Source organism: Pongo pygmaeus, chromosome 11 (assembly GCF_028885625.2).
Source record: "Pongo pygmaeus isolate AG05252 chromosome 11, NHGRI_mPonPyg2-v2.0_pri, whole genome shotgun sequence".
NCBI classification, from domain to species: Eukaryota; Metazoa; Chordata; class Mammalia; order Primates; family Hominidae; genus Pongo; species Pongo pygmaeus.
The window spans coordinates 141,123,264-141,150,360 of NC_072384.2; the positions used below are offsets into that span (position 1 = coordinate 141,123,264).

Genomic DNA, 27,097 nt, shown 5'->3' on the forward strand with positions numbered 1-27,097 from the left:
GGCGTCTCTGGGATGGGAGGTGGCCACCCTCCTGCAGGACATGGAACCCCTGTCTGTGACCCACTTGGAGCAGCCCAGGGCAGCTCCATGAGTGTGCCCTATGACTCTGCACCCTCATCTGCAGGGTGCATCATCTGCACCTCATCTTGGTTGAAGCCCATAGCCTGCAAGCAGGACTTCCTAGAGGAGGCCATGCCACTTGGGGGTCAGATGGCATGGAGGCTGTCCCGGGATGAGGTTATCAGGCCAGGCACAACAGCATTGTCCAAACCACAGGCTGCCATCCTGGAAAGAACCCAGCCTGCAGACACACTTACTGCCCCTGCTCCTTCACATCCAGGCCCCTGGGCAGGCTGGGGCCCTTCTTCTTCATCCGGTGGCTGGGGATCAGCTCCGCTGCATGAAAGAGGGTCCCGCATTAGTACCCACGTGGCAGGGTGGGGGCCACCACTGCAGAAGCCACCTCCTTGAGCCCTCCCTGTGGTGCCTGCCTGCACTACTGGGGAGGTAGATAGGGGGAACCAAGCCTTCGATGGCTCCATAGTGGGTGCAAGGACGCAGAACAGGATGTGGACCTGGAGGCGCAGGGCGGTCCACAGGCTCCAGGGAGGGGCTTCACTCTTCAGTCTGCTGCTTCGCCTGTGTTGTGTCTTCTTTTTAATTCATTTCAAAGTGCTTCAAATTTCCCTTTTGGGTTCTTCTTAAACTTGCTATTTAGACGTGTTATTTTATGTGAGTTTCCCAAATGTCCTTCTGTTCGTCATTTCTAATTAAATTCTACTGTGGTCAGAGTATATGAAATGTATTATTTCTGTTCTCTTAACGTTATTAAGGGATTATGATCTATATATGGTCTGTCCTGGAGAATATCTCCAGTATACTTGAGAAGAACACAGATTCTGTTCCTGTTGGGTAGAGTGTTCTAGAGATCTGATAAGTCTAATAGGCTTGTATGGTTCAACTTCCTGTTTCCTTGGTGATCTTCTAATTTTTTGATCAGTTGTTGAAAGTGAGGAATTGACATTTCCGACTATTATTGTTGAGTTATCTGTTTCTCCATTTCTGTGGCTTTTTGCTTCATGTATTTTGGTGTCTGTGATTAGGTGCATATGGGTTTATAATTGTTACATCTTCCTAACTGATGATCCTTTTATCATAAAATGTCCCTCTTTCTCACCAGTAGCATTTGTAAGTCTGTTTTTTCTGATATTAGCAATTCCAGCCTTCTTGTTATTGCTGTTCCCATGTTAGTTTTTCATCCTTTTACTTTGTCTGTTTGTATCATTGAATTTTTTTTTTTTCTTTTTGAGACAGAGTCTTGCTCTGTCAGCCAGGCTAGAGTGCAGTGGCGTGATCTTGGCTCACTGCAACCTTCGCCTCCTAGGTTCAAGTGATTCTGCCTTGGCCTCCTGAGTAGCTGGGATTACAGGCTTGCACCACCATGCCTGGCTAATTTTTGTACTTTTAGTAGAGACAGGGTTTCACCATGTTGGCCAGGCTGGTCTCAAACTCCTGACCTCAGGTGATCCATCCTGCTCGGCCTTCCAAAGTTGTGGGATTACAGGCGTGAGCCACCACACCTGGCCTGTATTATTTAATTTATCATGTGTCTCCTGTAAATAGCACATACATGGATCTTGTGTTTTTATCCAATGTGACAATCTCTGCCTCTTGTTTTAATCTATTCGCATTTAATGTTATTAATGATATACTGTAGTTGGATTTACATTTGATATTTTGCATTTTGTTTTCTATATGTCTCAGAATTTTTCTGTTCCTTTATTCTTCCTTTACTCTTCTGCATCAAGTGGATTCTTTTTCTCCTTATTATTATACTTTAAGTTCTGGGGTACATTTGCAGAACGTGCAGGTTTGTTACCTAAGTATACATATGCCATGGTGGTTTGCTGCACCCATCAACCTGTCATCTACATTAGGTATTTCTCCTAATACTATCCCTCCCCTAGCCCCCCACCCACCAACAGGTCCCAGTGTGTGATTTTCCCCTCCCTGTGTCCGTGTGTCCTCATTGTTCAATTCCCACTTATGAGTGAGAACATGCGGTGTTTGGTTTTCTGTTCCTGTGTTAGTTTGCTGAGAATGATGGTTTCCAGCTTTATCCGTGTCTCTGCAAAGGACATGAACTCAGCCTTTTTATGGCTGCATAGTATTCCACAGTGAATATGTGCCAAATTTCCTTTATCCAGTCTATCATTGATGGGCATTTGGATTGGTTCCAAGTCTTTGCTATTGTGAATAGTGCTGCAATAAACATATGTGTACATGTGTCTTTATAGTAGAATGATTTATAATCCTTTGAGTAGATACCCAGTAATAGGATTGCTGGGTCAAATGGTAGAGCTTGTATAGCGAAGACAATCCTAACCAAAAAGAACAAAGCTGGAGGCATTATGCTACCTGACTTCAAATTATACTACAAGGCTACAGTAACCAAAACAGCATGGTACTGGTACCAAAACAGATATATAGACCAATGGAACAGAACAGAGGCCTCAGAAATAATGCCACACATCTACAACCATCTGATCTTTGACAAACCTGACAAAAACAAGCAATGGGGGAAATGATTCCCTATTTAATAAATGGTGTTGGGAAAACTGGTTAGCCATATGCAGAAAACTGAAACTGGACCCCTTCCTTACACCTTATACAAACATTAACTCAAGATGGATTAATGACTTAAATGTAAGACCTAAAGCCATAAAAACCCTAGAAGAAAACCTAGGCAATACCATTCAGGACACAGGCATAGGCAAAGACTTCATGACTAAAACACCAAAAGCAATGGCAACAAAAGCCAAAATTGACAAATGGGATCTAATTAAAATAGGGCTTCTGCACAGCAAAGGAAACTATCATCAGAGTGAACAGGCAACCTACAGAATGGGAGAAAATTTTTGCAGTCTATCCATCTGACAAAGGGCTAATATCAAGAATCTACAAAGAACGTAAACAAATTTACAAGAAAAAAACAAACAACTCCCTCAAAAAGTGGGCAAAGTATATGAACAGACACTTCTCAAAAGACGACATTTATGCAGCCACAAACATGAAAAAAAGCTCACATCACTGGTCATTAGAGAAATGCATATCAAAACCACAATGAGATACCATCTCATGCCAGTTAGAATGGTGATCATTAAAAGCCAGGAAACAGCCAGTCGCAGTGGCTCATGCCTGTAATCCCAGCACTTTGGGAGGCTGAGGCGGGTGGATCACGAGGTCAGGAGATCAAGACCATCCTGGCTAACACAGTGAAACCCTGTCTCTACTAAAAACACAAAAAATTAGCTGGGCGTGGTGGCACGCGCCTGTAGTCCCAGCTACTCCGGAGGCTGAGGCAGGAGAATGGCGTGAACCTGGGAGGTAGAGCTTGCAGTGAGCCGAGATCGCCAACAGATGCTGGAGAGGATGTGGAGAAATAGGAACGCTTTTACATTGTTGGTGGGAGTGTAAATTAGTTCAACCATTGTGGAAGACAGTATGGTGATTCCTCAAGGATCTAGAACAAGTGGATTATTGTTAATGTAATGTCTTAATTTATCTAATAATTTTAAACTATATTTTGAGTTCTTTCCTTAATGGTCACATCAGCCTTTTCCATATAAATCTTCTTTTTTTTTTTTTTTTTCTTTTTGAGACAGGTTCTCACCTTGTTACCCAGGCTGGAGTGCAGTGGCATGATAGTGGCTCACTGCAGCCTCAACCTCCCAGGCTCCAGTGATCCTCCCACCTCAGCCTCCTGAGTAGCTGCGACTACAGGCCCATGCCACCACGTGGAGCTCATTTTAAAAAAAATTTTTGTAGAGACAGGGTCTTGCCATGTTGCCCAGGTTGGTCTTAAACTCCTGGGCTCAAATGATCCTTCTGCCTCAGCCTCCCAAAGTGCTGGGATTATAGACATAAGCCACCATGCCTGGCCTACCATATGAATCTTGACTGGTCATAATCAGCTTCAGACCTATACTAACAGCAGTGAGATATTAAAAAGTTATTCCTATATAGCTCTATTTCCTTTTCTGCCTTTTTGTGATATTATTACACATTACATCTATAAAGGTTATGAATCCAACATTATAAGATTATTACTTTATATAATTTTATGTATTCTAAAGAAACTGAGAGAAGGAGAAAATGTATATATTTATAGCTTCAGTTATATTAAAATCATTTACCATTTCTGGATTTCCATTTCATCTTCTCAATTTGAGTTACCATTTGTAGTCATTTCTTACCACAACAGAACTTTCCTCCTGCCCACTTCCTTTGTACTGTTATTGCCAAACATAATACATTTCTATATGTTATGGGCATACACACATATGCAACCACATGTGCATGCACACACACACACATAATACATAAATTCAATGCATAGATACATATATACAAATTGCTTACATATAAATTATTTTTAAATTGCTTTTAAAGTCAATTAACAAAGAAGAAATATGCATTTATATTCTTCTTTACAATTAACTTTTCCAATGCTCTTTGTTCATGTGTATCATTTAATTCCCACCTTAAGTTACTTGCTTTCAAAATACCTTTAGTATTTCTTGTAAGGGAAGGCTATAACAACCAATTCTCACAGGTTTTATCTGGAAATATGTCAATTTCACTTTCATGTTTGCAAGTTAACTTGCTGGATATAAGATTCTCAGTTAACAGTTTATCTAACTCTGAGCACTTTGTTTTTTGTTTGGTTACTTTTAATTTTCTTTAAATAGAGACTGGGTCTCACCATGTTGCCCCAGCTGGTCTCAATCTCCTGGGCTCAAGCAATCCTGCCTCAGTCTCCCAAAGTGCTGGTATTACAGGCATGAGAGCCACCATGTCCAGCCATCTTTGAGCACTTTGAATATGACATCCCACTGTCTTGAGTCTCCTCTAACAACCCTCCATTGCATCCTTTTATTATTATTTACACAAATATTATTATTATTATTATTTACACAAATTTGTGGAGCACATCAAAAAGTTTTGTGACATGTATATACTGTGAAGTGATCAAGTTAGGGTATTCGGGTGTCCATCACCTGAATAAAATACATTTTTGTTAAGTATAGTAATTCTACTCTGCTCTAAAACATTGACTTTATTTCTTCTGTCTTACTGCATCTTTGTACCCTTTAAACCTCTTCTCTTCATACTACCCACTTTCTCTACTCACCCTTCCCAGTCTCTGTTATCTATTTTTCTACTCTCTACCTCCATGTGTTCAAAATGTTTATCTCCCACATATAAGTGAGAACATATGATATTTGTCTTTTTGTGCCTGGCTTATTTCACTAAGATACTAACCTCCAGTTCCACTTGTGTGGCTCCAAATGACATGATTTAATTATTGTCTATGTCTGAATAATATTCCATTGTGTATATATACCACATTTTCTTTATCCATTTATTTGCTGATGAGCATTTAGGTCAGTTCCGTATCATAGCTATTGTGTATTGTGCTGCAATAAATAGGCAAGTGCAGATACTCCTTTGATATACTGATTTTTTTCCCCTTTCAGTAGATATTAGTGTGACTGCTGGATCGAATGATAATTTTTTTTTTTTAGAAATCTTCATACTATTTTCCATAGTGCCTGTACTAGTTTACATTCCACCAACAGCATACAAGAGTTCCCTTTCCTTGGCATCCTTTCCACCATCTGTTATTTTTTGTCTTTTTATAATAGCGATTCTGACTGATTTGCATTTCTCTGATGATTAGTGATGTTGAGCTATTCTTTTGTTTTTTTAGGCATAAGACGAACAGATGAGCATTTTTTCATACACCCACTGGCTGTTTGTATGTCTTCGTTTGAGAAATGTCAATTCATGTCCTTTACCCAAGTTTAATAGGATTATTTTTTCCTGTTGAATTGTATGAGTTCCCTGTATATTCTGAATATTAGTCTCCTGTCAGGTAAATAGTTTGCAAATGTTTTCTCCATTCACCAGGTTCTCTTCACTATGTTGATTATTTCTTTCATTGTGCAGAAGCTCTTTAGTTTTATTAAATCCCATTTGTCTATTTTTGGTTTTGTTGCCTGTGTATTTGAAGTCTTAGTCATACCTTCTTTGCCTAGATCAATGTCCAGGAGAATTTGCCCTTAATTTTGAATATTTTTATAGTTTCAAGTCTTGTGTTTAAGTCTTTAGTCCATGTAGAGTCTATTTTTATATATGGTGAGAGATAAGGGTCCACTTTCATTCTTCTGCATGTGGCTATCCAATTTTCCCAGCACCATTTACTGAAGAAAGTGTCCTTTCCCCAATGCATGTTCTTATCAGCTTTGACAAAGATCAGTTGGCTGTAACTATATGGTGTTATTTCTGGGTTCTTTATTCTGTTTCATTGGTCTATGTGTCTATTTGTACATCAGTACATGCTGTTTTGATTATAGCTTTGTAGTATATTTTGAATCCAGGTAATGTGATGTCTCCAGCTTTGTTCTTTTTGTTCCAGACTGCTTTGGCTATTTGGAATCTTTTTTGGTTCTATATGAATTTTAGGATTGTTTTTTCTGTTTTCGTGAAGAATGGCATTGGTATGTTGATAGGGATTCCACTGACTCTGTAGATTGCTTTTGGTGGTATGGCCATTTTCACAATATTAATTCTTCCAACCCATGAACATGGGATGTCTTTCCATTTTTTTGTGTGTCCTCTTCCATTTCTTTCATCAGTGTTTTATAGTTTTCCTTATGGAGATCCTTTAACTCCTTGGTTAAATTCATTCCTAAGTATTTTTTTGTAGCCATTGTAAATGTGATTGCCTTCCTGATTGCAGTCTTGGCTAGGTCATTATTGGTGTATATAAATGCTACTGATTTTTTGTATTTTAGTTTTGTATCCTGCAATTTTACTGAATTCATTTATCAAATCTAAGAGTGTTTTGGTGGAGTCTTTAGGTTTTTCTAGATATGGAATAATATCATCAGCAAAGAGGGACAATTTGACTTCCTCTTTTCCAATGTGGATGCCTTTTATTTCTTTCCCTTGCCTGATTCCTCTGGCTAGGACTTCCAGTACTAGGTTGAATGGGAGTGGTGAAAGTGGGCAACCTTGTCTTATTACAGTTCTTAGAGGAAAGGCTTTTAATTTTTCCCTATTATGATGATGTTAGCTGTGGGCTTGTCATATATAGCCTTTATTATTTTAAAGTATATTCCTTCTGTGCCTCGTTTCTTAAGAGTTTTTACCAACTGGGCATGGTGGCTCACACCTGTAATCCCAGCACTTTGGGAAGCCGTGGCAAGCAGATCACCTGAGGTCAGGAGTTTGAGACCAGCCCCTGGCCAACATGGCAAAACCCCATCTCTACTAAAAATACAAAAAAATTAGCTGGCCATGGTGGCAGGCACCTGTAATTCCAGCTACTCTGGAAGCTGAGGCAGGGAGAATTGCTTGAACCTGGGAGGCAGAGGTTGTAGTGAGCTGAGATCGTGCCACTGCACTCCAGCCTGGGTAACAGAGCAAGACTCTGTCTCGAAAAAGAGTTTTTATCATGAAGATTTGTTGAGTTGTATCCAGTGCTTTTTCTGCATCTATTAAGATGGTTATATGGTTTTTGTCCTTCATTCTGTTGATGTGATGTATCACATTTATTAATTTGCAGATGTTGAACTATCCTTGCATGCCAGGTAGAAGCCTCACCTAATCTTTTGAAAGTGCTGTTGGATGTGGCTTGCTAGTACTGTATTGAGAATTTCTGCATCTAGATTAATCAGGAATATTGACCTGTAGATTTTCTGCATGTGTCCTTGTCTGCTTTTGGTATCAGGGTGACATTGGCCTGATAGAATGAATCAGGGAGAATTCCCTCCTCCTCAATTTTTTTGGAATGGTTTCAGGAGGATTGGTATTAGTTCTTCTTTATATATTTGGTAGAATTCAGCTGTGAATCCATCTGGTCTTGGGCTTTTCCTTGTTGAGAGACTTTTTATTGCTGATTCAATCTTGCTACTCATTATTGCTCTGTTCAGGTTTTCTAGTTATTCCTCATTCAATCTTGGTAGACTCTATGTTTCCAGGAATTTATCCATTTCCTCTGGGTTTTCCAGTTTGTCATATAGTCTCTGATGATCTTTTGTATTTCTGTGGTATCAGTTGTAATATCTCCTTTTCCATTTCTGATTTTATTTACAGATATTCATTTCTTCAAATAAGATATGAAAGGAGAAATTTATTCTCTCTTCTTGGTTAGTCTAGATAGCAGTTTATCAATCTTGTTTTCAGCTTTTTAAAGAATCATCTTTTTATTTCATTGATTCTCTGTATTTTTTCTCTATTTCATTTAGCTCTGCTCTGATCTTTATTTATTTTCTTCTAATTTTGTATTTGATTTGTTCTTGCTTTTCTAGTTCCTTGAGGTGCATTGTTAGAGTGTTAGTTTGTAATCTTTCTACTTTTTTGCTGTAGGCATTTATCGCTATAAAATTCCTCTCTTAACCCTGTTTTTGCTGTATCCCACAGGTTTTGGTATATTGTGCTTCTATCTTCGTTTGTTTCAATACATTTTTTATTTCCATCTTAATTTCTCCATTGACTCAATATTAATTTGGAAGCATGTTTAATTTCCATGTTGCAAATTTGTATATACATAGTTGTATATATTTGTATAGTATACATATTTAAATAGTATAAATTATGCATTTGTATAGTTTACAGAGTTCTTCTTGGTACAGACTTCTAATTTTACTCTATTGTGGTCTGAGAAGATACCTGATATGATTTTGAACTTTTAAGTTTGTTGAGACTTGTTTTGTGGTCTAACATATGGTCTATCCTGGAGGATGTTCCATGTGCTGATGAAAAGAATATATGTTCTGCGTTTGTTAGATAAAATGTTCTGTAAATGTCTGTGAGGTCCATTTGGTCTGATGTCCTGTTTCAATCCAATGTTTCTTTGTTTATCTTCTGTCTAGATATTCTGCCTAATGCTGACAGTGTGGTATTGAAGACCCCCATTATTATTGTATTGCAGTATATCTATCTGTCTTTAGATTAGTAATATTTGCTTTATGAATCTGGGTGCTCCAGTGTTGGGTGTGTATATATTTAGCGTTGTTATATCCTCTTGCTAGATTTATCCCTTTATCGTTACGTAATGACTTTGTCTTTTTTTTCTTTTTACTCTTCCTGACTTAAAGTCCATTTTATCTGATATAAGTATACCTAGTTATTCCTGCTCACTATTGGTTTCTGTTTGCTTGGAATATATTTTTTCATCCCTTTATTTCAGTCTATATGTGTCTTTAATGATAAGGTGAGTTTCTTGCAAGCAGAATCATTTTTTGATCATGGATCATTTTTAATCCACTTAGCTATTCTATCTTTTAAGAGGATAATTTAATTTGTTCATGTTCAAGGTTATTCTTGATATGTAAGGCTTCGTTCCCATCATGTTGTTTTCTGGTTGTTTCATATACTTCTTGTTCCTTTCTTATAGTTTGGCATTGTGTTTTGGTGGATTTCTGTAGTGGTAGCATTTGAGTTCTTTCTCTTCCTCCTTTGTATAACTGCTTTGCCAGTGACTTTTATACTTTTGTGTGTTTTCATAATGGTAAATGTTGTCCTTTAGCTTCTATGTTTAGGACTTGCTTGAGCATTTGTAGAACTGGTCTAGTAGTAATGAATTGCCTCACCATCTGTTTGTCCGGGGTGACTTTGTATCTCCTTCATTTATGAAAGATAATTTTGCTGGATATAGTATTCTTGGGTGGCAGCATTTTTTTCTTTCAGTGCGTTGAATATACCATCCCATTCTCTTATGGCCTGTAAGGCTTCTGCTGAGAAATTTGTTAGTCTTAAGGAATTTCCTTTATGGGTGACTAGATGCTTTTCTCTTGCTGCTTTTAAGATTTTCTCTTTGACTTTAGACAGTCTGACTATAATGTGCCATGCAGAAGATCTTTTATTGTTGTATTTTCCTGTGGTTCATTTGAACTTCCTTTATCTGACTGTCTACATCTCTTGCTAGACTTGAGAACTTTTCATCTATTATTTCATTAAATTAGTTTTCTTTTTTAAAAAAAAAACTGATTTATTTTTAGAGATAGGGTCTTGCTCTGTCACCCAGGCTGGAGTGCAGTGGCACAATCCTAGCTCACAGTAACCTCAAACTCCTGGGCCCAGCATCCCAAGCAGCTAGTACTATAGGTGCATGCCATGACACCCAGCTAATTTTTTTCTTTTTTGTAGAGATAGGGTCTTGCTATGTTGCCCAGGGTGGTCCCAAATTCCTGGCCTCAAACAATCTTCCCACTTGGCCTCCCAATGCACTGGTATTATAGGCGTAAGCCACCACACCTGGCCCTAATTCATTAATGTATTTTCTAATCCTTTGTTTCTTTGCCCTTAAGGATACCAATAATTTGCAAATTTAGTTGCTTTATGTTGTCGTAAATATCATGAAGCCTTTGCTTATTTGTTTTTATTCTTTTTTCTTTATCTTTGTCTGACTGGATTATTTCAAAAGACCTGTCTTCAAGTTTTGAGATTTCCTCTGTCTCATCTAGTCTATTGTTGATGCTTTCAAATGTATTTTGTATTTCCTTCCATGAATTCTTCAGTTCCAGAATTTCTGTTTGGTTATTTTTTAAAATGTCTCTGATAAATTTCTCATTCATATCCTGAATTGTTTTTCTAATTTATTTGTATTGTTTGTTCAGTATTCTCTTCTATTTAAAATCAATTATTTTGATTTTTTTTTTTTTAATTTGAGACAAGAGTCTCACTCTTGCCCAGACTGGAGTGCAGTGGCACGATCTCAGCTCACTGCAACCTCCTCCTCCCAGGTTCAAGCAATTCTCCTGCCTCAGCCTTGCGAGTGGCTGAGATTACAAGCATGCACCACCACACCCAGCTCATTTTTGTACTTTAGTAGAGACAAGGTTTCACCACATTGGCCAGGCTGGTCTGGAACTCCTGACCTCAAGTGATCTGCCTGCCTCGGCCTCCCAATGTTGGGATTACAGGTGTGAGCCACCGCACCTGGCCTAAAAATCAGTATTTCAAATTCTTTATCTGAGATCTCAAAAATTTATTTTTGGTGACCGGGCGTGGTGGCTCACACCTGTAATCCCAACACTTTGGGAGGCTGCGGTGGGTGGATTATCAGGTCAGGAGTACGAGACCAGCCTGACCAATATGGTGAAACCCCATCCCTACTAAAAATACAAAAAAAATTAGCCGGGCATGGTGGCGCATGCCTGTAATCCCAGCTACTCAGGAGGCTAAGGCAGGAGAATCGTTTGAACCCAGGAGGCAGAGGTTACAGTGAGCTGAGATTGTGCCACTGTATTCCAGCCTGGGTGACAGAGTGAGACTCCATCTCAAAAAAAAAAAAAATTCTTTTTGGTTAAGACCTATTGCTGGATAATTATGATATTCCTTCGAAGGTGTCATATTTCCTTGCTTTTTCATGTTTCCTGTGTCCTTATGTTGATATCTGTATGCCCTCTCTAACAGTTGCTTTTTCCTATTTTTATTTTTATAGGAGACGACTTGCCTGAAGATGTATTTATGGTGTTGGTTGGGTAGGGTACTTTGGCTTTGCTTCTCAGCGTGTGCAGTAGTGTAGTCTCTGTGTGGTTTCTTTGGCTAGTATCTGTAGCCAAAGCACTGGTAGTATCTGTGATTTTCTTGGTGGGTTAGGGTGTGTTTATCAGTGGAGGCTGTGGCAAGGTTGTGTGCTAGGGCCTGGGATGCCAGGTAGGCCAATCTTCAGGCCCCAGAGGTGGCAAGGGTGGGGTAGGCATGCCTATCTTTGTGCCCCAGAGTGGTGTACACTGGCACTTGTGTTGGCAACTACTGGCAGGTCAATTCTTAGGGCTCCAAGTGGTTTGTTTAGAATGCCAGCAGTGGCTGCAATGGAGTAGGTGGGCAGGCAAGTTCTTGGATCCCTGGGCAGCTGAGCTGGCATGGCATGTGCAATGGCAATACCAATGGCATGAAAATTCTCTGGGTCCCAAACAGTGTGTACTGATGTTGGTGGCTGTGATGAGTTGGGTGGATCAGTCTCCAGACCTGCAAGTGGTGCTGGCAGGTAGGTGCCAGCTGAGGTGGTAGCAGCAGAGAGTTTAGGTCCAACCTCAGGCTCCCAGGAGGAGTGCTCTGTCTTGAAGCCAGGCTGGGTGGGCTTGCGCTCAGGCCCCCCACTGGTGAAAGTAGGCACAAGCTGTGGTGGGTGGGCGTGGAGCGACCTTCAGGCAGGTGGAGTGCTCAGGCGAGAGATGGTAGCATCCACACTGAGGCTCTGCTACTGGAGAGGGTGGGGCCAACTTTGGTGGCCACAGCCTGGGCCAGTGGTGGAAAATCCATGTCTCCTTCATGCTCCAGCATCACTGGGTCTCACCCCTGCCACCCTGACTGCATCAGCCTATGCCCAGCTCACAACCAAGTCCCAGAAGCAACTCAAGCCCCACTTACATCCCTGTCTCAGATCACAGCAGTGCTCACTTCCCAGCCCCAGCCACTTCCACCCAGGCCTTGCTCACTTCCTAGCCCCTACTGTGGGAGCATACCTGGCTTGCTCCCCTGTCCCAGCAGTGACAGCTTGAGTTTCCATAATACTCCACAGTCCCAGGGCCACTGGGTCCCAGGACAGCATGTAGTTTTCCAGAGGCTAGTTTTGAAAATGGTGACTTGCTGAGGCCACTTAGGTCTCAGAAAGGGTGTGGAACCCAGTGCAACCTTCCTTCCTGGAGCTCTTCCATCCCACAGTCTCCTGGAAGCTTCCTATATTCGCTTCAAGGGTTGGGAGGGTCAAGAGGTTGTCTTGCCAGGATTGCATGATTCCATGGTGAGGAAGTGGGCCACTAGAAATCTCCTACTTGTGGATGGCAAGCCACCCAGGTGCCGACGCAAGAGACCGAGGGCACGAGCTGTTCCAGTATAATAAAATATATAAAATAACAAGAGTTATACTAGATATAGATCATAGATATGATTATATATAAATATTATTAATCATTACTCTGTAGTAATTACTCTTTATTCCAATATTGTAATAATCCTCACTCTATAATCATAACCTAGAAAAAACCAGGCCATACAGAGATAGGAGCTGAGGGGACATGGTGAGAAGTGACCAGAAGACAAGAGCGTGAGCCTTCCGTTATGCCCGGACAGGGCCACCAGAGGCCTTCTTGGTCTAGCAGGAATGCCAGCGTCTGGGAAGACGCCCGTTACCAAGTGGACCGTGGTCTAGTGGTAGTGTCAGTGCCAAGGAAAAGTACCTGCTACTCAACAGACCAGGAAAGGTAAAGGGAGTCTCCCTTTCCCTGGAGGAGTTTAGAGAAGACTCTACTCCACCACCTCTTGTGGAGGGCCTGACATCAGTCAGGCCCGCCCACAGTTATCCGGAGGCCTAACTGTCTCCCTGTGATGCTGTGCTTCAGTGGTCACGCTCCTGGTCCGCTTTCATGTTCCATCCTGTACACCTGGCTCTGCCTTCTAGATAGCAGTAGCAGAATTAGTGAAAGTATTAAAAGTCTCTGAAATGCAGAAATAATAGCGTAAGCTGTCTCTCCTCCCTCTCTCTCTCCACCTCGGCTGCCAAACAGGGAAGGGCCTCCTGTCCAGTGGACACGTAACCCACGTGGCCTTACCTATCATTGGAGACGGCTCACACTCCTTACCCTGCCCCCTTGTCCTGTGTCCAATAAATAACAGCGCAGCCTGGCATTCGGGGACACTACCAGTCTCTGCGTCTTGGTGGTAGTGGTACCCCGGGCCCAGCTGTCTTTTATCTCTTTGTCTTGCGTCTTTATTTCTACGATCTCTTGTCTCCACACACGGAGAGAAAAACCCACAGACCCTGTAGGGCTGGTCCCTACACCTACTCTCCTCTTCCCTGTATTGGGAATTCACTCCTGATGCCCAGCCGAACCCAGCCAGAGAGGCTGCCTCTCCTCCTCCTTCCCCACTTTTGGTGTTCCCTCACTTCTCTGTTGAGTTCCAGCATTCTCTCTTGGATCATGTACTTTGAGTGTGACTGTCTATACACTGCTGTGATTCTGCTGAGTGGAGGAACTGGGCATGAAACGCTTGTCAGCCATCTTGACCACACTCCAACCAATTTCTTCTGATGAGATGCCGGCTAGCTGTGAATCTTACTGGGATTCCCTTGTAAGTTTTCAGTTATTTTTCTCTTGCTGCTTTCAATGTTTTCTCCTTGTCTTTGACTTTCAGTATTTTAACTCTGATGTGTCTGTTTTACAAATCTCTGTTTTATCCTACTTGAAACTCCATTAAGCTTCCTAGATAAATTATTTTTAAATATGTTTAGAAAGTTTTTATCTATCATTTCTCCAAATATTTTTCTTGCTCCTTTCTCTCTCAACTCTGCTTCTGGTACTCTAAATATATACATATATATTTACAAATATATATATGTATATATGTATATATACAAATATATACATATATGTGTGTGTGTGTGTGTGCTTGATGGTGTCCACTTTCCCCTGATGATCTCTTCATTTCTCATCATTCTTTTTTTCTCTCTTGTTGGTCTCCCACTTTTCTCTGAGGACCTGTTCATTTTCCTTCATTCTTCTCCCTCGGGGCTAGATATTACTATCTGTTTGCTTATTTGGTTAATGACCAGCTGGGTTAATTGTGTGAAATCCATTTCTTCCCTGCAGTATAAAGCTTCTGATGTTTCTTCTCATGGAAGGCAGCCTTGGGTTTGTTCATAGTGACCCTAAGGTGACAGTGGTTTGGACAAGGATCTCTTTGACTGTCTCCTTCCATGACCATACGCTCCTGTTTAGTTCTGATAATTGCTGGCTGATTGTTCATAATTTGCAACAGTGCCCTGGGGTATAAATGGATTCCTAGATTGATCCAGTTAGAATTAGATCAGAGCTCATTGAAGGGATAGTTACCAAGGTCAGTATTGAAGAATGATTCTGACCACAGGAGGGCTCTTCCAGCTATCTTTCCTCATTTTTCTCTGGCATAATTTACAGTTAATACAAACCATGGTATATAATTGCTGGCAGATTATAGTTTCACCTATATTTCCAGTGAGTTTACCAATCTTCTTGATATTGCCCATCATCACCTCCAGTAATTCTGAGTTCACCACTTCCTGGCCATCTTGGAAGCTGAGCATAAGAATGGAGCCGCCACCTCCTGGCCATCTTGGAGGCACACTCAGTCTGGAGCAACAGGAACTTTGCCTCAGCAACAGGTAGCTGGGGGCAGGATGAGAATTACTGATATCCATGCCCTCTTCTACTGTGTTCTTGGCTGTACCAGTCTGGAATAGAGTTTCTGCCTCCCTGAGCTGGGAGAGTGAAAAGGAAGGTAGATCTTTAATACCACAGACATTCTCTGTTCTTACTGAATTTTAAAATATTTTATTGAATAAATGTTTCTTTATATGCTGTGTCCTCTTTAGATCAGTCCTTGGGGTGTGTGAGACTTGTTTGGACCACAGGAAGGCTTCTCCTGTCTCTCTCTTTTCTTAGTTTTCTCTAGGAATTAGCCATTCTATTGTTTAGTCTGTTACTCCAGTGAATTTACCAATCTCCTTCCAAATGCCTCTCAACATTAGGCTTGAAACTGTCTTTGCTCTGTTAAAAATGAAATCGGTTTCTTTGTGATGAGGTGTGAAGCTCACTGTTTTAGGGTGTGTCTCTCCCCTGGGCAAAATCACTGAGCCAAGGCTGTGGAGCTGGGGGTCGGGAAAATGGGATACTTCTCTGTAAGTGACACCTCCGTTTTAGGACCTAATCTCTGATGGAAAGGAGGAGGCAGTAGACATGGGTCTTCTCAACTTGCCTCTCCCTGCCTGGTCCTCCGCTCATGGACCAGTACAAGCCTGATTAGAACCCCAGTATCCTCAGGGGTGTCCTGCCCAAGGCAGAGCCTGTATCCCCCAAGTGGGGCTCTACACAAATGGAGGCCTCACCTTGCAGGAACCCCGGCCAGGAAGTAGCCTCAGCAAAGGTGCATCCATGTGTGCTGGTGGGTGAGTCAGGTGGGGGGAGTTTATGTTGGTGTCAAGGGGAGGTGAGTATGTGTGTGTTGGGGGGGGACATATGGGAGTGGCTTGTGGCTGTGTGCATGTGTAAGGCATGGGTGGCAGTGGATGAGCTGGTGAGGGCTGGGGTTGGATGGGGCAGGTGTTGGGGGTGGGGTGGGGGGTTTATGCATGGGTGGGCACATGTGTGATGGCACATAAGTGAGTTTGGGAGGTGGGTGTGGGGTGTCCGTATGTGTGTGGAGATGTATGCGGATCATGGTTGGGTGGGATGTGGGGAAGCAGTGTGCTGTGTGGGTGGGGACAGGCATGTGTGTGGGTAGGTGTGCAGACAGCTGTGGGGGTGGAGCTGAGGGATTTCAGGGTGTATGTCCTGAGGAATATGCAAGTGTGTGGGTGGGCATGTGGCTGGTAAATATTTGTGGGGACATAAGCATGCGATGTGGTTTGGATGTGTGTCCCCTCCAAATCTCATGTTGAACTGTGGGCCCCCCTGTGGGAGGTGGGACGTGGTAGGAGGTGACTAGATCGTGGGGATGGATCCCTCATGAGTAGCTTAGTGCCATCCCCTTGGGGACTCAGTTAGTTCACATGAGACCTGGGAGTTTAGAAGAGCCTGGGACACCCCCGCCTTCTCTCTCTCCCTCTCTCTCTTGCCATGTGATGGACAGGCTCCCCTTCGCCCTCCACTGGGAGTGGAAGCTCCCTGAGGTCTCTCCAGAAGCAGATGCTGGAACCCCACTTCCTGTGCAGCCTGCAGAACCCCAAGCCTGTTAAACCTCTTTTCTAATTACCCAGTCTCAGCTGTTCCTTTACAGCAACGCAAATGGACTAACAGCATGTGGAAGTGTGTGGGGCGGAGCACTGTGTGCTGGGAAGGCACCTGGGGTGTTGCTCAGTGGGGGACTGTGTGGGGCTGTAGGGGGCTACTGCATGCTGAGGACTCGGTATGGGGGTGGGATCAGCAGGTTCCTGTGTGTGTGTGCACATACATGTTAACACGTGGCAGGTTTTTATGTGAGGAGAGGATGGGTGTGGGTATCAGTGTGTGTGGATGTGTAAGTGGGTCTGTGTGTGCGAGGTAGACAAGAGCAGGTAAATGTGAGGGTGGGAACATGAGGGGGTACGTGGGGGTGGGGGTGAGTAGGGGGTGGGGATGTGGGGGTGGGGAGTGAGTATGTCGGGGTGGGGGTGACCAGGTGGGTGGGGGGTGGGTATGTGGGGGTGACTCAGTGGGTGGGGGTGGGTACGTGGGTGTAGGTACATGGGGGAGTAGATGTCAGTAGGTGGATGGTGCATTTGTAGAGTGGGTGCATGTGGGGAGCTGGGGACGTGGGGGTGTGCAGGATGAACCCTGTAGGGGTGTGACCATGCAGGGGAGCACCACCCCAGGCCTCGGGCCCACATTCTCTGTGCCGGATGGACTGGCACTCCTGACAGGGCTCCCGCAGCGGTGCCTAGTTCTCTCCTGGGCATGGGGCCCCTCTGACCTGGGCCCTGGCCCTAGGCCACCAACTCCTCTTCCCAGGGACATCTCCCCAGTCCAGACCCCTCTTCTCAGTCTCTCCTGCCTGCACGAGCTCCTTGGAGGATGGGACGCAAGGGGGCCAAGCCAACAAGCCCGGCCCCAGGAAGGCCCCTCCAGAGCCCCAGGGGGTCCAGATCTCCAGGGATCACAGCCCCAGGCACGAGGCCGGAACCCCGCCCTGTGGAGCAGAGCAGAGCAAGGCCCACTGCTCACCTCTCTTGCACAGGTACAGCCACGTGGGGTCCCACTGGCTCTCCTTGGCAAAGACAGCCTGCCGTAGCTGCAAGCCCATGTACTCCAGGAGCCGCCTCCGCGCCAGGAACGTCTCGCGCTCTGCCGGCGTCAGCGTGTGGAAGGGGCAGTGGGCAATCCTCCGGTCCTGCAGCACGGCACCAGGGTCACCACAGGGTCCCGGGCCCGCCCCTCACTGCTGGGGTGACTCTCGGTATTCGAGGGCCCCTCTCAGCTTTCGTGATGTATAACTGAGGACGAACCCAGACAGACACACAAAGCTGGGAGCACACACAGCTGCACCTGGCATGAGCTCAGCACTTTGGGGGGTTCACCTCTGCAGCCAAGGGGCTGCTCTGGGGGAGGCGCTAGGAACCTTGAGCCCAGTTTTGCCCCAGAGAAGCTAATGCCCCAGTCGGGGGCCCTGCACGTGACCCACACTCCCCCTCCTTCCTCACAGGAGGCTTACCACCTACCTGGAAGAATCTGAAGTAGCCATAGTCCACGGCTGTGCCCACTGCCTCCTTTTCCCCCTGCCTGAGTATCACGGGCTTCAGGATGTCGGCCCCGTGACTGATGAGTCGGTCAATCTGTGGAGAACAGAACCAGGTCAAACACGCAAGGACACCCCAGCTACTGGGAGCAGCGGAAGCACCGCCTGAGAAGGGCCATGGTCACCTGCAGTCCCCACCGAGGCCACCCTTGCAGGTGTGTGGGAATGCCCATGAAACAAACGGGGAAAGGGAGACGCGGCTGACCTCATGGACAAGCAGTTGGGGCTGAGCCTCGCCCTAATGATGTCACAGCGAAGTCAAGGCTAGGCCACGCCTCGGGGAGCCCTCCCTGGCACCCAACTCCCAGCACGATAGAATCAACAGAGTCTGTGACGTCCATTACAGTCCTGCTCCCCTCAGGCTGTCAGTGACATGAAGGCAGACACCAGGCAGCTCTTGTTCTTCATCAGATCCCAACACGCCATGGGGCATGTTGCTCAACAAGACAGCGAGTGCACGCGTATGCTTGTATGTAGATGTGTTTGGGGCAGGGGGCCAGTGTGTGTGCATGCATGGGTATGTGTATGTGTTCATGGGTGGGTGTATGTGTATTCATGGGTGGGTGGGTGTGAGTGTGCCTGCATGTATGTGGGTGTGTGGATGTGTGTGTGTGTGTGTGTGCATGTGTGGGGCTAGTGGGTGAGCATGTGTGGATATGTGCATGCATGTTCATAGGTGGGTAGGTGTGAGTGTGCCTGCATGCATGTAGGTGCACAGTGTGTGTGTGTGTGCATGCATGTGTGTCTGTGCGTGAGTGGGGGCCAGTGTGTGTGCATGCATAAGGGCACGCATGTGTGTTTGTGAGTGCAAGTATGCCTGACAAATGTGTGAATGCATGCATCTGTGTGCATGTGTGCCTGACTTGTGGCAAACATACCACAGCAATGGTCTCTGGCTCAATAGGTACAACAATCCCATCCAAAGCAAATATCATCTAAAGATGCTGCCCCTCCTGACATGGGAGGAGGCAAGTTCTATCAGGGGGGCCTGGCAGGCTCAGGGCAGCCTGTGTGAATGGAGGAAAACCAGGCCATCATCTGTGGAAGGCTCACTGCTGTCTGTGTGGGTGCCTTGCTAGCCAAGTGCAAGCAGGGCCATAATTTGGGGATACATGACTCCCCCGGTGAGATCCTCACACTCTGTGACATGTGTAACACACATTCCACACAAACACAGGAGCCCTGCATTCTCAGCAACACATGAGCACAATGCCTTGGGCATGGCACCAGGCACAGTGCAGGACGGTGGAGTGGCCAATGCCACCAACACCAGTGGCCGGCCTGGCCTGAATGGCTGACTCCCTGGCACGTGGGGGCATAGGTGGAGTTTATACACAGATTCCTCAAGGCCAAGTGAGGCCAGGCAAGGCCTACACCAGGCAGAGGAGGAAGCTGTTTTCCACTGCTCCCGAGGATGGAGCCACACAGATCCACCCATGAGACCCCCATCTTCTTGACTCTCCTTCCTGCTGAAGCCATGACAACTTGCCAAAAGTCCCATGAGTCGGTTCCCTGCTGGACATCCCTCCAAGGCCCCACCACCTCATCAAATCTTTTTCAGGAAAAGGTGGGAAGATGGTTGGTGAGCGAGGGCTGGGAACAGGCTGCCACAGGTGCGTGGTGATGGACAGCTGGGTGGACGACAGATCGACCCTTCCCTGCCCAATGTTGCTGGGGGACTTGCCAGCCCACCCCCACCCCCACCCCCCAAGTCTTGTCTATGTAGGGCACCCAGGCCTCACTCAGTCCTGGCACCGGGACGGCTTCTCTGGACAGCTCTGCCAGGGCAGTGATGCAGCCACCTACCCCACCCCACCCCCGGGCTCCCAGGACTGGCTACTCAGCAGCACCTGGGATTCACCTCTTAGTCTCACCCTGCTGGGCACCTTCTCCCCTCTGGCCCAACATCCCAGCAGAAGCCTCTGCCCAAACATCCTTCCTGGGAACCTCTGCATCCCCACAGCTCCCACATCTCCACAGACCCTTCCACACTGACCCCAACCCCGGGAGTCACTGGGGACAGCCAGCCCCAGCAGGGTGTGCAGTGTGTGCTTTGGCCTGAGGCTTTCTCACCCCAGGTCCCATGTCCTCACCCCTTCCTCCCCCACCACAGCCCCTCCCCATCTGCTGACCTGCCTGTCGCTCACCAGGAGTATCTTCCCACCCTTGGCCCTGGCTGCCCGGAGTGACCACCTCATCCACGGTGAGAACTGAGATACACTTTGCTGTCCCTGTGCTAAACCATTCACTCGCCAACCCTATCCTCCAGATCCTCAGCTCCCAAGCCCCCGCATCTGAACTACGACATCATTGCCTCCGCCCCACACCCCCAGGCACCCTGCCCCACCTCCACGGCCCAATGACCCCGTCCCCCTGCTGAGGCTCCCCAGGCATGCCCTCGGCTGCAGCTGGATAAGCTGGCCCCTCCATCCCCGGAGCCTGCCTCTCCAGTGGCCCTGTCCTCCACACCTCTTTAGACCCCAGTGGCATCAGCACACTCTAGAAACCAGCCCTGCCCAGGGGGCTCTGCCTCTGAGACCACAAACCCTGCTGAACAGCACCAGGAGGGAAGGCTGGGACCTTTCCGATAAGAGGAAGGGGCAGCCTGAGGCTGACCAGCCCAGCGTGTGTCTCTGAGGAGTTTCTCATGATCAGTGGGCTTGAACATGGATCCTTCAGTGGGACTTGCTCTGCTCTCAAATTAGGGAAATTTGGGGCCCCATATCTAAGCAGAGCCTGCTCAGTGAGAGGAGCTAGAAATGTTCGTGAGAACAGGATTTTGTCCCCCTGGAGGTCACAGAAAAGCCACAGTGAGGGAGGGAATTTCTGAAGTTCCTCTGGCTGATGAAAGCTCCTTTCTGCAGTGGCTTTTCTCCAGACACTGCTAACCCATGTTCTGGCAGCCCCTTCCTTGGCCGTTCAAAGACAAATGTGGAACCCATGCCTGGTGCTGCAGCCATCCAAATGGCGGGGCCCAGGGAGTCAGCGGGACCCGGGGTCAAGGTTTGAGCTTCACGCATTCATTTCTGGGACAATCTTTAGAAAGTTTAGTATGAGAATATTCAGGAGGCCTGGTGACCCCAGACCCTGAACGAGCTCCACCTCAGGCCTGTGCATCCCATGTGCTCACCACGGGCCGAGGCCAAGAACAGCAGCCAAGGAGAAAGGAGAAGAGGACTGTAAACGCCGAAGCTGTGTGCGGTGGGTTCACTTGGGTCCCCTAAAAAGGTAAGCTGAAGTCCTAACCCCCGGGATCTGTGAACGTGACTTTATTTGGACATAGGGTTATTGAAGATGATCAAAGTAACATGAGGTCCTTAGGGTGGTGCCTGGTCCAATATGACCATTGTCTTTTAAGAAGGGACGTTTGGCTGCAGACACAGACACGCATGCAGGCAGAACACCATGAGCTGAGGAGGGCAGAGGTGGCCACCAAGCCCCCAGAAGCCACAGCAAGCTCTGCACCAGGGTCGCAACCCTGCAACACCTCGATCGCGGCCTCCACCCTCCAGGACCAGAGCCAGCTCACTTCTGTGGCTTCAGCCGCCCAGGCTATGGTCTGCTGCAGCAGCCACAGGAGCGTCCAGAGGAAGAGCCCCTGAGACAAGGTTCTGCCACAGCCTGAACAGCAAGACGTGGTGGGAGATGGAGGCTTCGCCAGGACCCAGGCAGCCCAGGCCTCTAGCAGAAGGGTCCTGCAGCACCATCGTTTACGTATACCCCCAAGCCAGGGCACCCCTAGGGTTTCAGGGACTCCGTGGACTCAGATCCCATGAAAGCATCATAGAGAAAAGCACCAGATTCTCCAGGAGGCTATGGAAAAGTATTCGTGAAAGTTCCTAGCTGAAACTATAAAACTCTTAGAAGAAAACACAGGAAGAAGCTTCATGACGTTTCTTGGCTATGACACCAAAGGCATGAAAATTAAAAACTTTTGTAGATCAAAATATTTGTAAATTACATATCCGATAAGGGATTAACATCTAGAATAGATAGAAATGTCCTAAAACTCAATAATAATAAAAAAAAAGATTCAAAAATTGCCAAAGGAGTTGAATAGACATTTCTCCAAATAAGATATATAAATGGCCAATAAGCATATGAAAAGATGTTCAACATCACTAATCATTAGGGAAATACAAATCAAAGCCACAATGAGAAGGCCAGGTGCGGTGACTCACGCCTGTGATCCCAGCACTTTGGGAGGCCAAGACAGGTGGATCGCTTGAGGCCAGGAGTTCAAGGCCAGCCTTGCCAACATGGCAAAACCCCAGCTCTACTAAAGATACAAAAATTGGCTGGGTGTGGTGGTGGGCGCCTGTAATCCCAACAAGAATCACTTGAACCCGGGAGGTGGAGGTTGCAGTGAGCAGAGATCACATGACTGCACTCCTGCCTGGGTGACAGAGTGAGACTCTGTTAAAAAACACACAGACACACACACACACACACACACACACACACACACAATAAAATACCATCTCGCATCCATTAGGATGGCTACTATCAAAAAGACAGAAAATAACAAGTCTTGGTGATAGTCTGGAGTGACTGGAACTCTATGCACTGTTGCAGAGAACATGAAACAGTGCAGCTGCCGTGGAAACAGTATGGAGGTTCTTCAAAACATTAAACATATGGCCGGGCACGGTGGCTCAGGCCTGTAATCCCAGCACTTTGGGAGGCCGAGGCGGGCAGATCACCTGAGGTCAGGAGTTCAAGACCAGCCTCACCAACATGGTGAAATCCCGTCTCTACTAAAAATATAAAAATCAGCCGGGTGTGGTGGCACACACGTGTAATCCCAGCTACTCAGGAGGGTGAGGCAGGAAGATTGCTTGAACCTGAGAGGCAGAGGTTGCAATGAGCTGAGATCACACCTCTGCACTCCAGCCTGGGCAACAGAGTGAGACTCCGACTCAAAAAAAAAAAATTAAACATAGAATGATTATACCATAGGACCCAGCCATCCCACTTCCAGGCAAGTTCCCAGAAGAACTGAAAGCGGGCTCTTGAAGAGAAATGTGTCCATTGGCTGAGGGGGACGGCAGGGGAGACAGAGACAGACAGGGCCAGAGTCGGGGGCACGGTCAGGTACTCAGAAGTGGTGAGTCTAGGTGAGGGCTCAGGGTGTCCTTGTACTGCTTTCAACCTTTCTGTGAGTCTGAAAAGAATTAAAATTAGTAAATAAACAAACAGTAATGAAATAAAGAAGTCGAAGCCCAGTCAGCTGATTTCAGGTCTGGGGTGAGAATATACGTGTTGTGTAGGGGTCACCTGGATGCCCCAGAAAGCCAGGCAGGTGTCAGGGCCAGGATCACGGCAAAGGACCAGGAGTCAGCTCACAGCGCACAACAGTCAGAGACGAGACCATTTAAGGGAGGTTTAAAAAAAGGAGCCCTTCCTCTTCCTAAATATCTAGTGGAAGCAGACAGCATGGTTAGGGTTGGCAGCACTACCAGGTTCCCTAACCCCGGATGAGGCACTGGGGAGCCCCCAACCCTGGACAAGGCACTGGGGAGCCTCCTAACCCCGGACAAGATGGTGGGGAGCCCCCTAACCCCGGACGAGGCGCTGGGGAGCCTCCTAACCCCGGACAAGATGCTGGGGAGCCCCCTAACCCTGGATGAGGCGCTGGGGAGCCCCCAACCCTGAACAAGTCGCTGGGAAGCCCCCTAACCCCAGATGAGGCGCTGGGAGCCCCCAACCCCGGACGAAGCGCTATTCTGTATGTTCAAGGCACATTCAGCGTGCACACACAACAACGCTGCCCCCTGAGCTGCCTCTCCAGTCTCGTGTCCTTTCTCTATTTACTCAGACTTAGATGAACAAGAGACTGGTCATCAATCCTGGGCCCCATGAAGCTCCGAAACAACATTAGGGGGCCCCTCCCAGCCCCCAGGTCCAGAAATGGTGCCGACTATCCACACACACTGTTTCATTCCATCCTCTGCCGCCTACGGAAAACTGACTTCTGCATCCTCACTTAGTCTATCCAGACAGAACAGGGTGTTAGGAAGAAGGACAAGCTTTAAAATCAGATCTGGAAACAGCATCTCAAGGTAAGTCTCAGTTCTTTTAAGTAAAGCTACCCTTTTGTGACATCAAACAACCTTCCAGACGCCTGAGTCTCGCCCCCCTCCTCCTTCCCCCTTTTTCTCCCTCAGACAGGTAAGAACCAAAGTGTGTACCAAGATGGATTGAGGAAAGCAAGGTCGTGGGTGGTGCCCACAGCAGGCACAGGAAGGGCTGGCATGGGCGGAGGGGAGCAGGCAGCAGGGCACAGAGGGAGGCCCTGCCTGAGCCGAAGCTACTGAGAGTTTTCCAGAGCTACATGGGAGGGACACTCCAGGGACGTGCCTAGGGCTCAGGACAGAAGGTGTCTCCAGCACAGGCAGGATTTCCTGAGTGTGAGCTTCCACCTAACAAAGCCGCTCCCTGTGGCCAGGAGACAATGCCCCAAACCCCCGCGCAGCAGCTGCGTGGACGACTGAGAAAGCCAGAATTGTGCAGCTGGACCAAGGTGAGGCCTGTGTCTATCCTGAATCCTGTTTTCACTGAGACAAACTTCAGGGAACTTTTTTGTCTGGTCTGCTGAGTGGATTTGCCACTTCATATTTTTTAAGGCCTGTAAAATACTAAAAGCAGACAATATTTTGTCCTTTCTCCACTATTTAGACCACCAAGGCTTGGAGAACACAGAACAAATGACCCACCGCCCGCCACGAATGACAGCCAGGCAGAGAAGTCCATGAGGACCCCACCCCCAGACCCCACATTCCCCATGCTCAGGGCCAGCCCACCTCATACTCCTCCCTCCCCCCACCCAGGGCCACCCCAACTTCCTGCCCCCCTCACCAGGGCTACCCAGCCCTCACACCCCTACCACCCAGGGCCACCCAGCCCTTATACCCCTCACCCAGGGCCACCCACTCCCCTCCCCCCTCACCAGGGCCACCCAGCCCTTATACCCCTCACCCAGGGCCACCCACTCCCCTCCCCCCTCACCAGGGCCACCCAGCCCTCACACCCCTCACTCAGGGCCACCCCACCCTCAAACCCCCTCACCAGGGCCACCCCAGCCTCCTGCCCCTCACCAGGGCCAGCTTGCTGTCCATGCTCCTCTGGTGCTCATAGGTCAGGTCACAGGCAACACACAGGGCACTGCCCAAGCCTTTGGTCAGCGGCAGGTTGGGGTCAGCTCCCTGGGTCAGGAGCTCCTTCACAACCTGAACATACAGACAGTCTCGTCAGTGGCCACCATGTCACTTCCCCTGACAGAGGGGAAGGCCCCAGGGCTGGGCCACTCTAGAACTAACCCCTGAAAGCAGGGGCTTCACAGAGGCCACCGCTGGCCCTTCCCATGGATCCTACCCACAGTGGGTCCCGCTGCTGGCCTGTCCCACAGAGGATGATGCTGGGCAGGGAGGGGTCCCATGGCTGGTCTGTTAGGGAGGAGCTAGAACTCCACTCAGGTGGGCCAGTTCCAGCACTTTCTCTGTCCCCTGACAAAATGGGGATTCTCCAGCTTGGTTCCCAGCTCCCACCTTGCCCTTCAGCCCCAGACAGAGCCAAGCCCAGGGACCAGTCCCAGCACAGGGTTAGGAGCACATTTGCCTGGTGCCCAGGCTGTCTGCCTCTGCACCGGGGCACCAGTGTCACTGTGACCACTCGGCCAGACGCAGAAGGAGGCACACCTCCCTTCTCCCTACTGTGTACCCAGCCACCAGCTCAGATTCCACCCAGGAAGGACAGCCGTGGCCAAACACGGGTCCTTAGTGTTTGGCTCTCACAAGCTTCTGCCCCTCAGAACAAAGCTCTCTTCCCTCCACACCTCTGCCTCTAACAGGGCCTAGCCCTGAGCAGGGGCCCCACATGACTTATTGAATGGATGACTCCGTGCAGGAGAGAAGAAAGCAGGGAGCAGAGATGCTGGCCTCTGCAGAAGCACCTGGAAGCCCCATTCTACGTCAGCTTTCACAAATTCTATGAATGCCTTCAGCTTTTACAGACCTCTGCTGAAATGTCACCTCATCTGAGGAGCATTTCATGCCACCCTGCTAAAGTAGCCTGCCTTCCCATCATTCTCCATCCCCTCACCAAGCTTTATTTTCTTCATAATACTTGTCATTTCCTGAAATTGTGTTACATACTAGTTTATGGTCTGGCTCCTCCAACTAGAATATAGGATCCTTGAGAGCAGAGACTGTTTAATTCAACACCTAGTGCCTAGAATGGTGCTTGCCAGGTACGTAGCAGATGCTCAGTAAATAACAGTTAAATGATAGATGGATGAATGAATGAATGGGTGGACGGTAGATCCTTCCAACTGGGTGAATGAAGGATGATGATGTCTAGGTAGGTGGGTGGGTGGGTGGGTGGGTGGATGGATGGATGGATGGACGGACAGATGGATGGGTGAATAGGTGAATGAATGGATGGGTGAACGGTTGAGTGGATAGGTAGTTGGGTTGATACATGAGTGATTGGTTAAAAGGATGGATGTATAGATGGATGGGAGGACGAATAAGTGGGTGGGTAGTTGGGTGGAAGGATGGATGAATGGATGAGTGGAGGGTAGATGGATGGGTAATAGATGGATAAGTGGATGAGAAGTTGGGTGGATAGTTGGATGGATGGATGGAAGAATGGGTGGATGGGTAGACAGGTGAGTGGAAGAGTGAATGAATGGGTAGTTGGGTGGATAGATGGGTGGATGAGTGGATGGGTGGATGGATGAATGGATGGATGGATGGATGGATGGATGGATAGA

The 27,097-nt window shown here is 47.1% G+C and overlaps 1 protein-coding gene across 16 annotated transcripts in view; it reads right to left on the reverse strand.

Moving 5' to 3' along the window:
* The window catches only part of ANKMY1 (ankyrin repeat and MYND domain containing 1), a 106,229-nt gene that overhangs the window by 18,685 nt on the left and 60,447 nt on the right, over nucleotides 1–27,097 (reverse strand). For 7 of the 16 annotated variants that reach the window (XM_054479264.2, XM_054479252.2, XM_054479256.2 and 4 more), the window contains 4 exons: nucleotides 25,422–25,553; nucleotides 18,248–18,361; nucleotides 17,754–17,919; nucleotides 318–396 (listed from right to left, as the gene is read on the reverse strand). In XM_054479264.2, the coding sequence (XP_054335239.1) occupies nucleotides 318–396; nucleotides 17,754–17,919; nucleotides 18,248–18,361; nucleotides 25,422–25,553 (491 nt within the window). Of the gene's footprint in view, nucleotides 1–317; nucleotides 397–13,003; nucleotides 15,603–17,753; nucleotides 17,920–18,247; nucleotides 18,362–25,421; nucleotides 25,554–27,097 lie in introns of those variants that run through there. The other 9 variants (XM_054479270.2, XM_054479267.2, XM_054479263.2 and 6 more) reach the window with 3 other exon arrangements.